The 15,329-nt window shown below is 41.8% G+C and overlaps 1 protein-coding gene across 1 annotated transcript; it reads left to right on the top strand.

Annotated features, from left to right (window-relative positions):
• Positions 1-1,961: 1,961 nt before the first annotated feature.
• On the top strand, positions 1,962-15,218 carry wdr19 (WD repeat domain 19; the record flags this gene model as incomplete). The annotated part of the gene is given in 35 exon segments (XM_042223411.1): positions 1,962-2,116; positions 3,097-3,188; positions 3,284-3,349; positions 3,465-3,590; positions 3,784-3,899; positions 4,002-4,117; positions 4,754-4,834; positions 5,020-5,132; positions 5,231-5,404; positions 5,683-5,753; positions 5,873-6,045; positions 6,339-6,459; positions 6,562-6,668; positions 6,768-6,884; positions 7,114-7,269; positions 7,651-7,798; positions 7,921-8,125; positions 8,531-8,690; positions 9,121-9,231; positions 9,413-9,522; positions 9,609-9,666; positions 9,987-10,133; positions 10,554-10,636; positions 10,732-10,815; positions 10,899-11,045; positions 11,507-11,651; positions 11,787-11,879; positions 11,968-12,036; positions 12,105-12,182; positions 13,466-13,562; positions 13,657-13,781; positions 14,485-14,566; positions 14,665-14,815; positions 14,921-15,044; positions 15,142-15,218. Coding segments are annotated over 35 exon segments (3,929 nt in total), but the record flags the coding sequence as incomplete, so codon positions are not given.
• Positions 15,219-15,329: the final 111 nt, after the last annotated feature.

The raw sequence follows: 15,329 nt of genomic DNA, 5'->3' as shown, positions 1-15,329 counted from the left end.
CAGACAGGAATATTTGTGTGACACAGCTGGCATTTCATCCCAGCTCTCTGCCTGGGTTGTACACGGATCATCAGAAGGTCATCAGCATTTTCTTTCTGCCTATGGGCAAAATGAGGTAACACAAGGGAGGCAGAAGTTTCTCCTAATTTATATCGGGTGGGTCATTCTGTAAAGCACTGAGAAAAGCACTGAAATTGGTTAACTTCCAAAAAGGACATCAGTGAACACCCAGAGGACAGCAGAAATGAAATGGGACAAAGATATGCAGATAGGCATGCCTGGAGAGTAGAAAGAGATGTTCTTTAAAGAAAAACTATGAAAAGCTGCCACCTGCTGGATCTGTGGTGAAAGCATGATTTCAGTTAACTTCAGGTGGGCTTGATACTTGTAACAATAATGCTGCTTGGAAAAGGTGAAAACTGGCCAGTGGTATTAATTTGTGGTGTTACTTACATTTTCTTTTTAAAGCTGCAAGTCTGTATTAAACAGTTATGCTGTGAATATCCTCACCTAAGAATCAGTACTGTTTACTGTTTGGTTAATCCAGCTATGAAGAAGTTTTTACTCTAGAGATCCAAGTCAGTGGAGTTATGATGGCTGAAGCAAGTTTGTGTTTGCAAGCACTGAAGTGCAAATTTTGCTTAATCTACTTTTTGGATCTGAGAGTTTAATTTGTATTCGATGTTTTGTGATGTTTCGAAAGAACTGTGTCTTTGCATAAAGGGATGGAAGGCCTTGGTGTCCCCCCATATAAGCTGGAGGAGGTGGTTGGGGAGAGGGAGGTCTGGGCTTCTCTGTTTAAGATACTGCCCCTACGATCCGACCCAGATAAGCAGAAGGATGGATGGATAATAACAATTTTTCATGCCATTTATTGCAGTTGATTAGAAAATCCTGTCAGAACTGAAATGAATTGTTTTCTCTCTCATGCTATATGCAATGCTCACTTTCTACCTGTTTTTTTAAATAATGTATTAATTATATTCCCAGAGCAAATGAAATGATTTAGCTTTGTCCATTGGTTCAACAAACTTTGAAATCATTTTGAATCTGGACAATGATTCTTGATTGTGAAGGAGATCCTTCACAAGAGACAAGGTGGAACATTTAACTTCTGTATTTTTCATTGCACTTTTAACTGTAACACCCCCTCACTTGTCGAGCCCTGATTAACTCACACTGATTTTATTGTTTGGACTTCATCATTACAAGATCACATGGGCAGGTAGGAAAGCAAGAACAGTCCTCATCCTATTTTTGTAATATAAGCAGACAATTATATAGTGGAACATCCACGATGCATATCAATATACAATTGTCATGCCCCTAAAAGTACAGCGTATTTACGCTACTTAAATATGCTACGTCCAGATGAACAGAATCAATTTTTGGAGATTTACTTACCTTGATGATTGAGCATGCATCAAGACGGACAGCGTATTTACATTGTGAACAGGAGAACTTCCACAAATAATCCCCTATTTAAAATAACTTATAGTATAATTTGTGTGTCCTTTCATGTAAAAATGCCTGAACACCTTACACACTACTTAAAATGACTTACTCACTATTTAACATTTCTTAAAATAGAATTATTTGTCTTTTCCTGTAAAGCCTTAAATTATTCCCTCTTATTTTAGTGCATCCACACCGTTTGTTGCATGCTATAATATGAAGGGCAACCAGTACATATCTGTTCTGAGATAATGCCCAGAGCATTAAAATTATTGGCTGCCAAAGGCTAAATTCACATGCGGAGAGACATATTTCAGTTCCTTCGGCTTTCTTCGGTGTCCATTATTTAGTAATCTGTGTTTTATTCTGTGTATTAAATATAGAACAAATCCATATTAAACAACACCCACTGTTAAATATGAGACCTCCTCTTTATCTTTTACATCTTCTTTTTACAGTGTTTGCTTGAAACCTGTTGATCGCTCTAATCTGTACAGAACCTCATTGGCTGCTGACTGTTGCCATGACAGCGCCAAACCGCAAACGCTTCAGAGTGAAGGATTGTGGGTAATACATACACATATCTGTAAATCTGAGATGCTTTGAGAAGTGAATACCTGTCCTTTCCAATATTTAACGACAAAACAGCATCGCGATGAAGGTTTGTACCAATAAATTAATTTTATTTTCGTTCACTCATTCCATTCGTTCCACACGTTTAGCTGGATGCTAACTGCGTTTATTCACCTCCTAGAAACCAAGCGTTAGCCAAGTGTTAGCTGAAGACAGACTGAACGTCGACCAAAGTCCACTAAAAATGTGTGTTGCGTTGTGTATTATCCAATAATCGAACAAACGGGCTGTTTTGGCAAACATAGTCACAGTAATGATAACAAAAATCTCTATACTCACAGCTAAAATAATATTACCCATAGCACCTTTCTCCTTTGTCACCCGTCTTTTTAAACAGCGTTTTTTTGTGCGTTTTTGTTAAAATATTTTAGGTTGCTGAGCTAATCTTTGTAATGATAACGCAGACATGAGTTTAAGCTAAGTTAAAATAAGTTAGTTGTCACTTTTCTGTTTTATAAGTAACTTCTGCGGGTGTATTTTGTTGCATCCAGTACATGGGTATGTTGTACACCTAGCTATCTGGCACATGTTTTGATATAGTTTGATTAAGGAGCTTTCTAGACGATGCTTTAATATGTATTTAGAAGCAAATAAGATGAAACTTTACGTTGAAGTGGCACTCCATAAATTTAGTACTGTATGTCTCTAAGGTTGGGGCGCTAACATGAAAAAATAACTTAATTGAATTGCTAAAACTTATGCCAGAGAGAGACTTTGAACCTCTCCAAAAATTCATCCTCCCCATACATAAGTGGCTTTGAAGACCGTGGGGTGTGGACAAATAGGTGAGAAATGTGAAGTGATACTAATCAATAAAACTGATTTGTTTGGGGAAACAATCAGTTACCAGGTACCCTGAAAAATTTAACTTGGATACATTTTCTTGGATTTGACAAGAAGATGATGAGCGACTCCCTTTTCTGGCTGTGTTATAATGCTCTTCATTTTGACCTATAAAATTGGTAGAGTGGGAAAAACAAACCTATAAGGACATGTTTAAATCCACAGAGTGTTTTTGTGCTTGCTGAAAAAGCCTGGGCGGGATCTAACCTGCTGTACAAGTGGCAGAAAAGCCTTGGTAATTATATCGCTGTTGCAGGGTGAGTATGCCTTTTTGATTAACAAAATAGCTCTGAGAAGGCTGTGTAACAGTCTGCTATTTGTCTTCGACTGAGCTTTATTTTCAATCACACAGACAGGACAACACAGTGAAAATATTTGATCGACATGGACACAAGTGGACTGAAATCAACCTTCCAGGGTAAGTGTGAGAAAATCACTCCGATTCCAGTTTTGTGTCATCTAACAGTTTTAGCTGATTACCACTGAATGTTCAGGTTTTCTTAATAACTTCCTTTCTCCTCTTTCTCTGTAAGACGCTGTGTGGGGATGGACTGGGATAAGGATGGGGACATTCTGGCAGTGATAGCTGCAAAATCCAGCTCCATCTTTCTCTGGGATGCCAGTGTCAGTAAAACATCCCAGATAGACAGCGGTATGAGGTACGACCATTTCAGAGGGAGAAAATAAAACCCCATCATTCTACTACAGTTAATTGCTGAATAAGTGATGCAAGTGTTAGTCATTGCATAATTTCACTGCAAATATGTTTTTTTCCCTGTTTCAACAGAACACTAATCTTGAAATAAGTAAAGCTAAACGTTTTGTGTTCTCATTGTTGATGGTTTCAAACAGAGATCAGATGTCTTTCATCTTGTGGTCAAAGACTAGCCCGCTGTTGGCAGTCGGAACAGTCAAAGGAAACCTGTTGATCTACAATCAGCAGACCTCACGCAAGATCCCTGTGCTGGGTAACACACAACACAACTGTATATATAATCTTGGATGGTTTAATGGTCTTTAGTCTGTTCTGTAATATTGATTCTCTGCCTCCTTCTCTCCGAACTTGATAGGCAAACATAGCAAGAAGATTACCTGTGGCTGTTGGAGCTCCCAGAATCTGCTGGCTCTGGGGAGTGACGACAACACGCTGAGTATCAGCAATCATGAGGGAGACACCATCAGACAGGTAGTCAAATACAGTAGTGTGCAAAAATCTTAAATCAGCCCTCATGTCTTATAATTTTTTTAATGTTCTTTAAGAATTGTTTTCCAGTTTTTCTGAAGGTCTTTCAGAGTTTTTCTTTGGACATTTGCTGCTTTTTCACTCATTTTCACTTCAGTCTGTGCTTTGTTTGTTAAGCCATTTGATCAAGGGATCATTCAAGCATAAAGAAGGCTAACTCAAAGTGTGAACCAGTGTTGATTCTTTACATAACAGACAGCTTAGCAAGCAGGCAATTTTAAGTTGTATCTTTAGGCATTTTTGTTACTATACGCCTGTGACAAAAACACATAATTTCTTTGGTTGAATCTGTGAAAAATGCCAAACATAACACAGTGTGACAGGCATAATGTAATAGTACATAATGCACAATAATACATAATAGTATTTTTGCACCAACAAGGTGATTCCCAAAGAACTATTAGCAGACCTGTTTGTTAAAGCCACATCAGAAATGGATTCAATGGAAGGGTGGATGTTAAGTAGCTATTCAGGAAACAGGGAGAAAAGGCTGAGGTACGCCAAATTAAATCTGAACTGGACTAAAAATCAGTCACAGCAGGCCTTAATGACCGAGTGTACTTTCTGATCTTTTGCCAGACAACAGTTCGCGGTGAGCCTGCTGAAATTTATTTCTCGGTGATGAAGACGGATGAAAGGTCAGCTCAAGGAGAGAGCACAGTGAGTCTGCTTTCTGCTAGTTTCAAATTGAACCTGTACTGGAGATGAATTTTAAGAAGGTCCGTTTGAACATGACAGCTGGGATTTGCAGAAAAGTTAAAATCAATTTTTCTTATGAAGGGGATAAAAGGTTTAGGATGTCTGAAATGTGTCATGGAAAAAGTGCACGTTATTCCACCCTTCAGGTGAGTGTTTCTGTGGACAAGAAGATACTGATGCTTTTCAACATCAACGACCCTGGAAACCCAATAGAGCTAGCCTTCGAGCGTCGCTATGGAAACATTGTGTCCTACTGCTGGTATTGCATCTGTTCACACACACAACAAGCTTTGGTAATCACACTTGAGTTATTTGCAGTAAAACGTGTTCTCTCGCCATCTTTGTTGCACTGTGTAGGTATGGTGATGGGTATATACTCATTGGTTTCTCCCATGGATACTTTGTGGTCATCTCCACACACATCAGGGAGATAGGATATGAGCTCTATCAGGCTCACAACCATAAAGACTGTCTCAACAGCGTGGCCATCTCCACAGCACTGAACAAGGCTGTGTCTTGTGGGGACAACAGGTACGCAAAACACCACCACTCTTCAGAATCTTTGTGTGATGTTAAAAAAAAAGTGTACTTTGTTGGTTTTTTTGCCCCACAAAAATCCAGAGAGAGAGGGAATGAGCTGTGTCACACTTATAGCTGTAAAGATGGACTCAATAGTGTGGCCATCTCACCAGCATCAAGCGAGGATGCACACAGACTTTCAATAAAGCAGCTGGGCTGCCATTTCAGTGTTGTTTATTTTTTAAATTATTTGTACATGGGAAAAATCTAACCCTGTGCTTCTGCTCCAGCATAAAAATCCACGAGCTGTCAGATCGCAAAGATATCAGCAGTATAATTCAGCTGGATGATGAGAATAAAGGTGAGGCTGTTGTTTTTGTTTTGTTTTGGGGGTGTTTTAGGGTTTTTTTTTTCCGCCATCCAGATAGTCCATCTTACATTCTTCAATCACTGTGGATCCCGCTGTGTCTCCTCCTACAGGTTTGGATCAGCTGAGCTGGACAGATGACGGCCAGCTGTTGGCACTTTCCACACAGAGAGGGACGCTCCATGTCTTCCTGACAAAGCTGCCCATTCTTGGTGACAGCTACGGCACCCGGCTGGCCTACCTCACCTCCTTGCTGGAGGTCACTGTCTGCAACCAGGTGGAGGAGGTAAGGACACACACAAACACGGATTCTCTTATAATTATCATCAGTTATTATTCTGAAAAAACAAAAAACAGCAGAGATAGGAGAGTGGCTTACTGCTGGCAACAAGATGAAAAATAAAACAAGAAAATCAGCAAAAAACAACGAACTCAAACAACTTGGATTAAAAACCTTTTTTTTTTTAATAGAGTCGAGGGATTAGTGCACTCATACAGGCTCACAGCAGCCCTTAAACAGAGGAAGGATTTCTTTAAATATGTAATATGTAATATGAGAATCTGCTGCTGTGTTTTCAGGAGAGTCCAGTAACGATAGAAGTGGAAGTAGAGCCCACATTCATTGCAGTGGGACCGTACCATGTGGCTGTGGGGATGAACAACAGAGCCTGGTTTTACGCCCTGGTAGACCAGGAACCAGGTGTGTGTGTGTGTGTGTGTGTGTTTGTGTGTCCACTGAGTCAGGTTTCCAAGAGTGAGTCACTGCCCTTCTACGTCCCTGAAATGTCTCTGTGTGTCTCAGGTTTTAATAAGCTGAAGGACATCGAGTATTTGGGGACAATAGCCAGCATGTGTCTTAACTCTGACTACGCAGCAGCGCTGTTTGAGGGGAAAGTCCAGCTCCATGTGGTGAGCCATCTGGTGACTGATCACCGAGCAGGTTTCATCGTTTTTTTGTTTTATCTCATGAATAAACTACAGGCCTCCGTATATGTGTTGTGTTTTTAGATTGAAGGCAAAGATCAGGACGAGAAGAAGCAGATGAAGCTTTTTCCAGACGATGACAGAAAAGGCCGCATCCTTTGCCACGCCCTCACTGCTGATTTCCTCTACTATGGCACTGATGTGAGTGCGATCAGAGAAAAAAACCCACCTTTGTACAAAATCTACATGTCATAGTTATATGAGGGGACATCAGTATAACACTGTCAGTCATTAAATATATATTTTTTATCTTTAGTTTAATTGTGTTTTTCTTGTCAGTCATATTTGTCCTGTTTCCCCCTCAGTGTTTTGTTTCTTTGTTTGGTTTTTTGTCACTTGCTAACATCACTTGAATTTTTGTTTTTCTCAGTCTGGAAGTGTGGTGTCTGTCCTGGTGGAGGACTGGGAGACAGTGAACAGCTACAGCCATTCAGTTGGTGTGAGGAAAGTGCTCCCTGATGTTATTGGCACTCGACTGGTGTTCATCGATAACAAGAACAGCGGCTTCCTGCTCTCCCCTGCAAATGTCAGTGATTTTTAAAAGTATTAATATTCACCTAAATAAAAAAGCATATAAAGTACCTGAGCATATTGTAGTGAAACTTTATAATAAGATAACTAATATTTCACCAAGATGAATGTCACTGTGTGTTACATTTTGTGGTAGTAATAGAAGCAGCAGACACCACCATCTGTACAACACCACACTGGGTTTTAAATCAAGCAATCAAGATATGATTGAAGTGCAGTCTTTCAGCATTAATTTGGGGGCATAACGTCTTTAGAATTACAGTGACATACGTGTGTGTGCGTGTGTGTGTGTGTGTGTGTGTGTGTGTGTGTGTGTGTGTGTGTGTGTGTGTGTGTGTGTGTGTGTGTGTGTGTGTGTGTGTGTTGTGTGTTGCAGGCAATAGAGTCCTGCTTTGAGCTCCCCAACTTCTCACCCACCATCACAGGAGTGCTCTGGGACAACTGGCATGCAGACAGAGGGGTGTTTGTAGCCTATGATGATGACAAAGTCTACACCTACGCCCTGCATAAAACCACCATCTATGGTAGGGGGATGGCACCACATCATGGGGCGGTAATAAGAAGGTCACATCAGTGCCCACATGCATTCAAATCTACTACAGGTGATATTTTTAAGTGTATTTCCTCTCTCTGTGACTCTGCTCAGGCCCACAGGTGGTGTTAGTAGGGAGCACTGCGCTCCCCTTTTCCCAGAAGCCTCTGCTCTTTCACAACGGTGAGCTGACCTGTCAAACGGCGAGCGGTAAAATCAGCGAAGTGGAGTTGAGCACACACTCATTCCTGAAGCGCACGGCGACAGACTCATCGGCAGAGCTCAGCAGGCAGCTCGCCCAGGCTCTCATGCTCAAAAGGTCAGCGATGCTGGAAACACTGAACTGTGTGTGCTCCAGGTGGAAAAGGCCTTAAAGTGATATCGCTGTTGGTTCACATGCAAATGTTTAATGTAAGGAATGAATTTGTCCCGTCTGCAGTCGGTTTTGCTTTGCGTTGCTTTGAAAGAATGTTATGAAGGAAGAGATTAAAGTTATTAATTTGAAACATTTTTATCAAACTTCATTTTGATATAAAAGAAAGCATCTGAAAAAGCCACTCATCCCTTTTCACTGATTTACTTTTCTTACCCGCTTTTACATTTTCACTCAAGATAAGCAGTCTGTTAACTTACAAAATTGCAATTTTAGGGCAGCCAATGACGACTTTGATGGAGGCGAGAAGAACCGTAAAGGACTTATAAATAACATAATCTTCCTGTCCAGGTTCCACGAAGCCTGGGCTCTGTGCAAGTCTGCAGGCACTAATGCAGACTGGGCAGAGTTGGGCAAAGCCTGCTTGGTCCACATGGAGGTTGAGCTGGCCATCCAGGTGTACCGCATGAGTGGCAATGTCGGCATGGTGCTGTCTCTGCAGAGCATCCAGGTATACACACGTTTTCCTGATTAGACATAATCTCACTGAAAGTCCTTGATTCTAATGTGTTTTCATAAAATGATTTTAGCGTTAGATTCTTAATATGTTATTTGGGTATGTGTTTATTTTACATTTGTTTCTGTTTTTTAATTATGCTCACATCCCTCTGTATGTTTGGTTGTGTTGATTAATTTATGATGCCATCAACCTGCCAGGGACCACGGATGTAAAGTAGCCTGTACAGCTAAATCTGGCATATTTACTAGTTATGCTCTCATGTTAATTAATATACATTGTCCCTTTTAAATAAACATAAACAGAATTTGTGTGTCACAGATTCTTCCTGACAGACATCGCCTCTGTCTGTTCTAATTTTAGACTGGTCCACTTGTTTCCTCTCTCATTTTCTCTTAGTATTTATGTCATTCTCTCTTTCCAGGGTACAGAGGAAATGAATTTACTGGCAGGACATTTGGCCATGTTTCTGGAGGACTACAACCGGGCCCAAGACCTTTATCTGTCCTCGAGTTCCCCGGTCGCTGCTCTGGAGGTGTGTTTGCGTCTGTGTAAACATTTAAGAGACTGAAAATTGACTCCTTGCATTTTTTATGGTGTCACATGCATAAAATGTTAAGCTGTTCATTACAATCGTGAGATTTTACTGCATGCAGAACATCTGTAATGATAATATTGTTAATGTGGTATTGTGTGTGTGTCTTTGTGTGTATTAGATGAGAAGAGACTTGCTGCACTGGGACAGTGCTCTCATGTTAGCCAAGAGGCTAGCAGAGGATCAGATTCCCTTTATATCCAAAGAATATGCTGTTCATCTAGAATTTGTGTAAGTGTTTACACACACGGCACAGGTTTAGTACTGACCTGATTTGTCTACACTCTCATTAAATGTCTCACTCTCTCTGTTTGCAGTGGAGATTATGTTACTGCGTTGGCACACTATGAAAAAGGCATGACCCACAACAGCAAAGTAAGAGAAATCTCATGTTGACGATTCAGTTTTTTCCTTTTAAGGGATGTTTGTGACTTAGTGTTATTTTTTAAGTGTTTCATAGCTGAAAATGTCACCTAGAGTCTTATCTCCTGCTCACCTTCTCCCTGTATTTACAAAGAGGACACTTGAAGGCAGGTTGGAGGGTCGCTGTACATCAAGCACAAGTTACAGATTACAGATTATATTCTTTCTATTTGTTGCACAAGATGGCAGTTGAAGGTTCTAGTCAGAGGTGAAGGAAATAAAGCAGTTTTGTGTTTGTAGCCATTTTTCTCATTTTCCCCCTCTCTGGGCAGTTCCAGGAGCACGATGAGGCGTGCCAGGCAGGTGTGGCCAGGATGTCCATCAGGATGGGTGACATCAGGAGAGGAGCCGCTCAGGCTATCCAGCACCCGAGCAGAGTTCTCAAGAAGGAATGTGGGGCCATACTGGAGAGCATGAAGGTAGAGTCAGCCCCACATTTTTGGCAGACATTTCCACCTAAAGAAAGCATCCCTAAATTTAGTCAGTTACAGCTTGAAAACCATGTGACCAAAATGAAAAACCTCAGGCTCCACGGATAAGGGACATCTGTGGGAATTTAAAAATATAATAATCCCTGTCCTTATTGCGAGTCCAGGGGAGATTTGACAAACTGGAGCAAAAATTGAGTGTGAGTAACAGCCTTGTTGGAGTGAGTCTCAGCTGCGTCTCTACCAATTTTATAAGCAGAAATATACACAACATATGCTGTGTATATTTTAGTCAAAGTCTGTCTTACTTTGTTTGTCAGACTTTGAAAAATGGAGACGACTGCATTTACAGATCAGAGGTGGTGTGTCTTGTTCATATCTTCATCTGTGTGTGTTTTTTCTTAATCACAGCAATACTCTGAAGCTGCTCAGCTCTATGAAAAAGGACAGTATTATGACAAAGCGGCCTCTGTCTACATTCGCTGCAAAAACTGGTGAGGCAAATATGAACAAACCCTGACTAACATATCCAATCTGCACGTTTCTCATCCTCTTGGTTGGATTTTACTATGTTTTGCTTCTTTCTCAGGACAAAGGTGGGAGAGCTGCTTCCAAATGTCTCTTCTCCCAAGATTCATTTGCAGTATGCAAAGGCCAAGGAGGCGGATGGCAAGTAGGTTGTTAGTTTGTGTACCTGTGGCTGTGATGTGTGGATCGCTGAAAGGGAACCTGACGTCCTGAGACCTGTGTGCACAGATACAAGGATGCGGCACGAGCCTACGAAAGCGCGAAGGACTGGGACAACGTGATCCGCGTGCTGCTGGACCACCTGAACAACCCAGAGGAAGCTGTTCGCATCGTCAGAGAGATGCAGAGCATCGACGGAGCAAAGATGGTTGCTAGGTAGGATTTTACTGACCTTAAAATCCAACAAATAACTCACTTTTTTAACATTTACTATAAAAGGGACAGCTTTTACAGCTTAACAAATTAAAGGCACTGAGTGTACAAAAACATTGGCAGTACCGTGTTATTTTATTAGTGACCTCTTGAGATTGAAGGTTGGATAACTGGTGCCTGATACATTCGCATTCACAAAGCTGCAACCAATGACTATTATTACTATCGATTTAGAGAATTGAATGTCTTTGAGGCCTGTAAATGTTATTAACAGGTGATGGATGACAGTTAGGAGGATCACAGTAGAAGCTGGGAGTAGCTGTGGTTCAGTGTACTTGATGTTTAAAGGCTTTAAGGATTCATTCCTGTTAGGGTTGGTGCTCATTAATTTTCTGTCAGCTCTGTTTGTTTCCGCTTGGTGATTTATTTATTTTTTTCCATTTGTCTGTTTGTGTGCACCCCAGGTTCTTTCTGCGGTTGAACGACTATGGCTCAGCCATCCACTTCCTGGTTTTATCCCACTGCAACGACGAAGCCTTCCAGCTGGCGCAGCAGCACGGACAGATGGAGGTCTACGCAGACATCATCGGTCAGCCTGTTTCTGGAAATGTGTTTCCCTTTTGCAGTGTTTGCTCGAGGCCTGAGCTGTTTTCTCTTTGTGTTATTCTGTTTCATTATGCGTAGTTTTCACTGTTGTTTCATGGCTGGTGGGTTTTGTGTTCATCAGGTTCTTGGGCGATGCAGGAGGACTATCAGAGCATCGCTCTGTACTTTGAGGGAGAAAAGAAGCACCTGCAGGCTGGCAAGTTCTTTCAAAAGTGTGGACAGTACAGCAGAGTAAGAGCGATGAAGTCACTCATCAGTCATGCTTAGTTTTATGACTCCTGTTATTCAGACGGCTCTTTTCTTTCTGGACAACTGTCAGGCGCTGAAGCACTTCCTGTTGTGCCCTAACTCTGAAGACAACCTGGCGATCGAGATGGCGATTGAGACGGTGAGAGCTGTGAGCTAAAGAGTGTGTGTGTGTGCGACATTTCTTTTATTGATGTGTGTGTATTCCAGGTTGGCCAGGCCAAGGACAACTCTTTGACCAATCAGCTGATAGATTACCTGATGGGGGAAAGTGACGGCATGCCCAAGGTAACTGGATCACTAGAGCCTTTTGTTTCAGGTTGCACTCAGCAAGCATATTCTGATTATTAAATTATTGTTCTGCAGTATTTTTACGTCCTTTTCTCCCTGTGAATATATTCTTTGTAGCGCCTTCAGTGAGCAGCTGTAGTCGTGAGTTTTCTGTTTTTTGATGTAATATTAAAAAGGACCCAAAAGATTTAGACTTTCTTCACAAATGTTGTGTTTCAAGAGGTAATGGGACAGCAGATCTGTGATTAGAGAGCAGCCGGGAGTTTGTTTGACAGATTGTCTGTAGTAAGCATTACTTTGAAGGACTGAAGAAGAAGATTTTCAATACTGCTGAGGCTTTCTTGTTTTAACTCTAAGCACTTGAGGCAGTTTTCTTATGCCTGATGGTTAAAATAGGTGAGTCTCTGCTGTAGAAAAGTGTTATTTTTTTTCCTGCAGTCAGGATGGACCATCACTTGCATAATGTCTGATGACAGTTACAGTGGAGCTAGTATGTCAGCAGATAATATTTTTGAGTGTTAAACTCTAAATAAATGAATAAATGCCTGTGTTTTGGTAACAAATGTTGTTGACTGTGTATCTGCAGTATTTTCTAAGCTTGCTGATATATCAGAGAAAATTTGCACATGAGCCATTGTTAAGAGAAAGTGGGCAAGTGTTTGCTATTTATTCTCTCATTTCTGTTTGTTGAATTTTTAGTTTAGTTTAGCTTTGCAAGATTTTTATATCTCTTGCTTTAAATTATCCACTGTCCATTTCCTAAACCATGTGTCACGTTTATTGGGAGTGACCAGGATGGACTAGATTAGAAATGATACACTGGAAATTAGTGTATCAGAGAGTTAGAGACAAGGCTGAGATGGTTTGGATGTGTGCAGAGGAGGAACAGTGGATATACCAGACAAAGGATGTTGAAATTGAGCTTCCAGGCTGGAGAAAATGACAGAGACCACAGAAGATGGCTCATGGATGTCGTGAATGTGGATATGCGGAGGGTTGGTGTGGCAGATGATTACGTTAGGGATTGGGTGAGAGGGACAGAGATGATCTGCTGTGATGACTTGTAAAGGGAGCAGTTGAAAGTGGGTGGGTCCCAGGGGAGTTAGAGCTGTCCCAGCTGTCACAGGAAGCCTCTGATAGATGGGTCACCAGTCGGGCAAAGACACAACTTAAACCAGATAGTTTTGCAGCTGTTACTGTTTTATGCAGCTAGAGCCCTGAGTAAATTTGAGAGGGAAACTTTTTAAATCTGTTAGTTCATGTTTCTCTTTTCCTCCCAGGATGCAAAGTACCTGTTCCGGCTGTATATGGCCCTGCAGCAGTACAGGGAGGCAGCTCGCACTGCCATCATCATCGCCAGAGAAGAGCAGTGTGCAGGTGCAAACAGATTCACACAAACATATTTATGTGTGGGCAGCAACAGCACAATAAAACATGCTTACTTCCAATCGTTTGTGTGTAACTTCCAAAGGGAACTACCGTAATGCCCACGACGTGCTGTTCAGCATGTACACAGAGCTGCAGGCTCAGAAGATTAAGATCCCTGCTGAGATGGCCACCAATCTGATGATCCTCCACTCCTACCTACTGGTCAAGGTGAGTACAGCACACGTCTGTCATGCAGCTGCTCGGACGGTCTGCAATTTCTGTCTTTTTGGACAATTGTAAATTTAAAGCTGAGGATAGAAAAACAACAGCAAATGAAAGACTGTAATACAGAGTAAAGCCCAACAATCAGATGATGTCCTTTGAGTAAGCATCTGGTGAGAGTGGGAATGAAAAACTCCCTTTTAACAGGAAGAAACCATAACCAGGCTCAGGGAGGGGCCGCTGTCTGCCTTAAAGGGTGGGAGGGTTGGGATAAAATGATTTTGAGCATGTCCTAATTAAAAGATTTTAGTAGTTGTTCCAGATGGAGGCGGAGTCGAAGGCTGGCCATTATTGACAGGGTCGACTGTGTTGTTTACATATAAAACTACAAATACAGGCTTATTTCTTACCTCCGTGGGTCCATCAAAGGGTCCTGGACTGTTTGACTCTTAAAACTATGGTTTGACCTTTTCAGCACGATCCTGCTATTTCCAAAGTATAAGAATTACATTCGTTATGTTCTATTACTGCCACCTACAGTGTACTGTATTTCAGTAGTCTTTTTAAGGTAACAAATTGTGCTCAACATATTAGCCTGTAATTATCAACATTGCAGATGTGGATAAGTTTCAAACAAAGTGCTCCTGATATCGTCAGAGCTCACACAAGCACCTTTTTGACTCCTGCTTCTCGTTGTTGTTACATTTAGATTCATGTAAAGAGAGGAGACCATTTAAAGGGGGCACGGATGCTCATCCGCGTCAGCAACAACATCAGCAAGTTTCCTGCACGTGAGTCAACCTGTCAGTCCGATTCACATGATGGCTGATAAAACCTAAACGCTGGTGAAAAGCCAAAAACTCATCGGTGTGTTTTTGCGTGTGGGTAGATGTTGTTCCCATTCTGACGTCAGCAGTAATCGAATGTCACCGCGCTGGACTGAAGAACTCGGCCTTCAGCTTCGCTGCCATGTTGATGAGACCGGAGTATCGCAATGACATCGACACCAAATACAGGAAGAAGATTGAGGCGATGGTTCGGTGAGTCCGTGTGATCCTTACCCTCTTCATCCATCCTCTGCTTTATCAGCTCCTCTTGCCCATTCTGCCCCTGACTCCTCATTTTAATTCCCATCTGCACCCTAGTCGCCCGGATAAGTCGGAGCTGGAGGAGGAAACTACTCCGTGTCCCTTCTGTGGCTTCCAGCTGCCGCAGAACGAACTGCTGTGCATTTCCTGCAAAAACAACCTGCCCTACTGCATCGCCACGGTACACAGGACGGCTCGCTCACACACTGTGATGCTCTTCACCAAGACACACCCGTATACTCTTCATCTGATTCTCGATCCATCTGCTTCTTCCTCAGGGTCGTCACATGCTGAAAGAGGACTGGTCCATCTGTCCTCATTGTGAATTCCCTGCACTGCACTCACAGTTCATCCTGTAAGTGGCACACTCACATCTAAAACCATAAAACCATAGTGAGCAGTTCACCAGCAGTGGGTGAACTGGTTTCCCTGTTGACTATTTTTGAACATGACAGAGTCAAATTTG

This window comes from Haplochromis burtoni, unplaced genomic scaffold, assembly GCF_018398535.1.
Source record: "Haplochromis burtoni strain Fernald_Lab_line unplaced genomic scaffold, NCSU_Asbu1 Contig_110, whole genome shotgun sequence".
NCBI classification, from domain to species: Eukaryota; Metazoa; Chordata; class Actinopteri; order Cichliformes; family Cichlidae; genus Haplochromis; species Haplochromis burtoni.
Note: the sequence above shows the minus strand (reverse complement) of the source record. Positions and strands in the feature narration are given on the sequence as shown.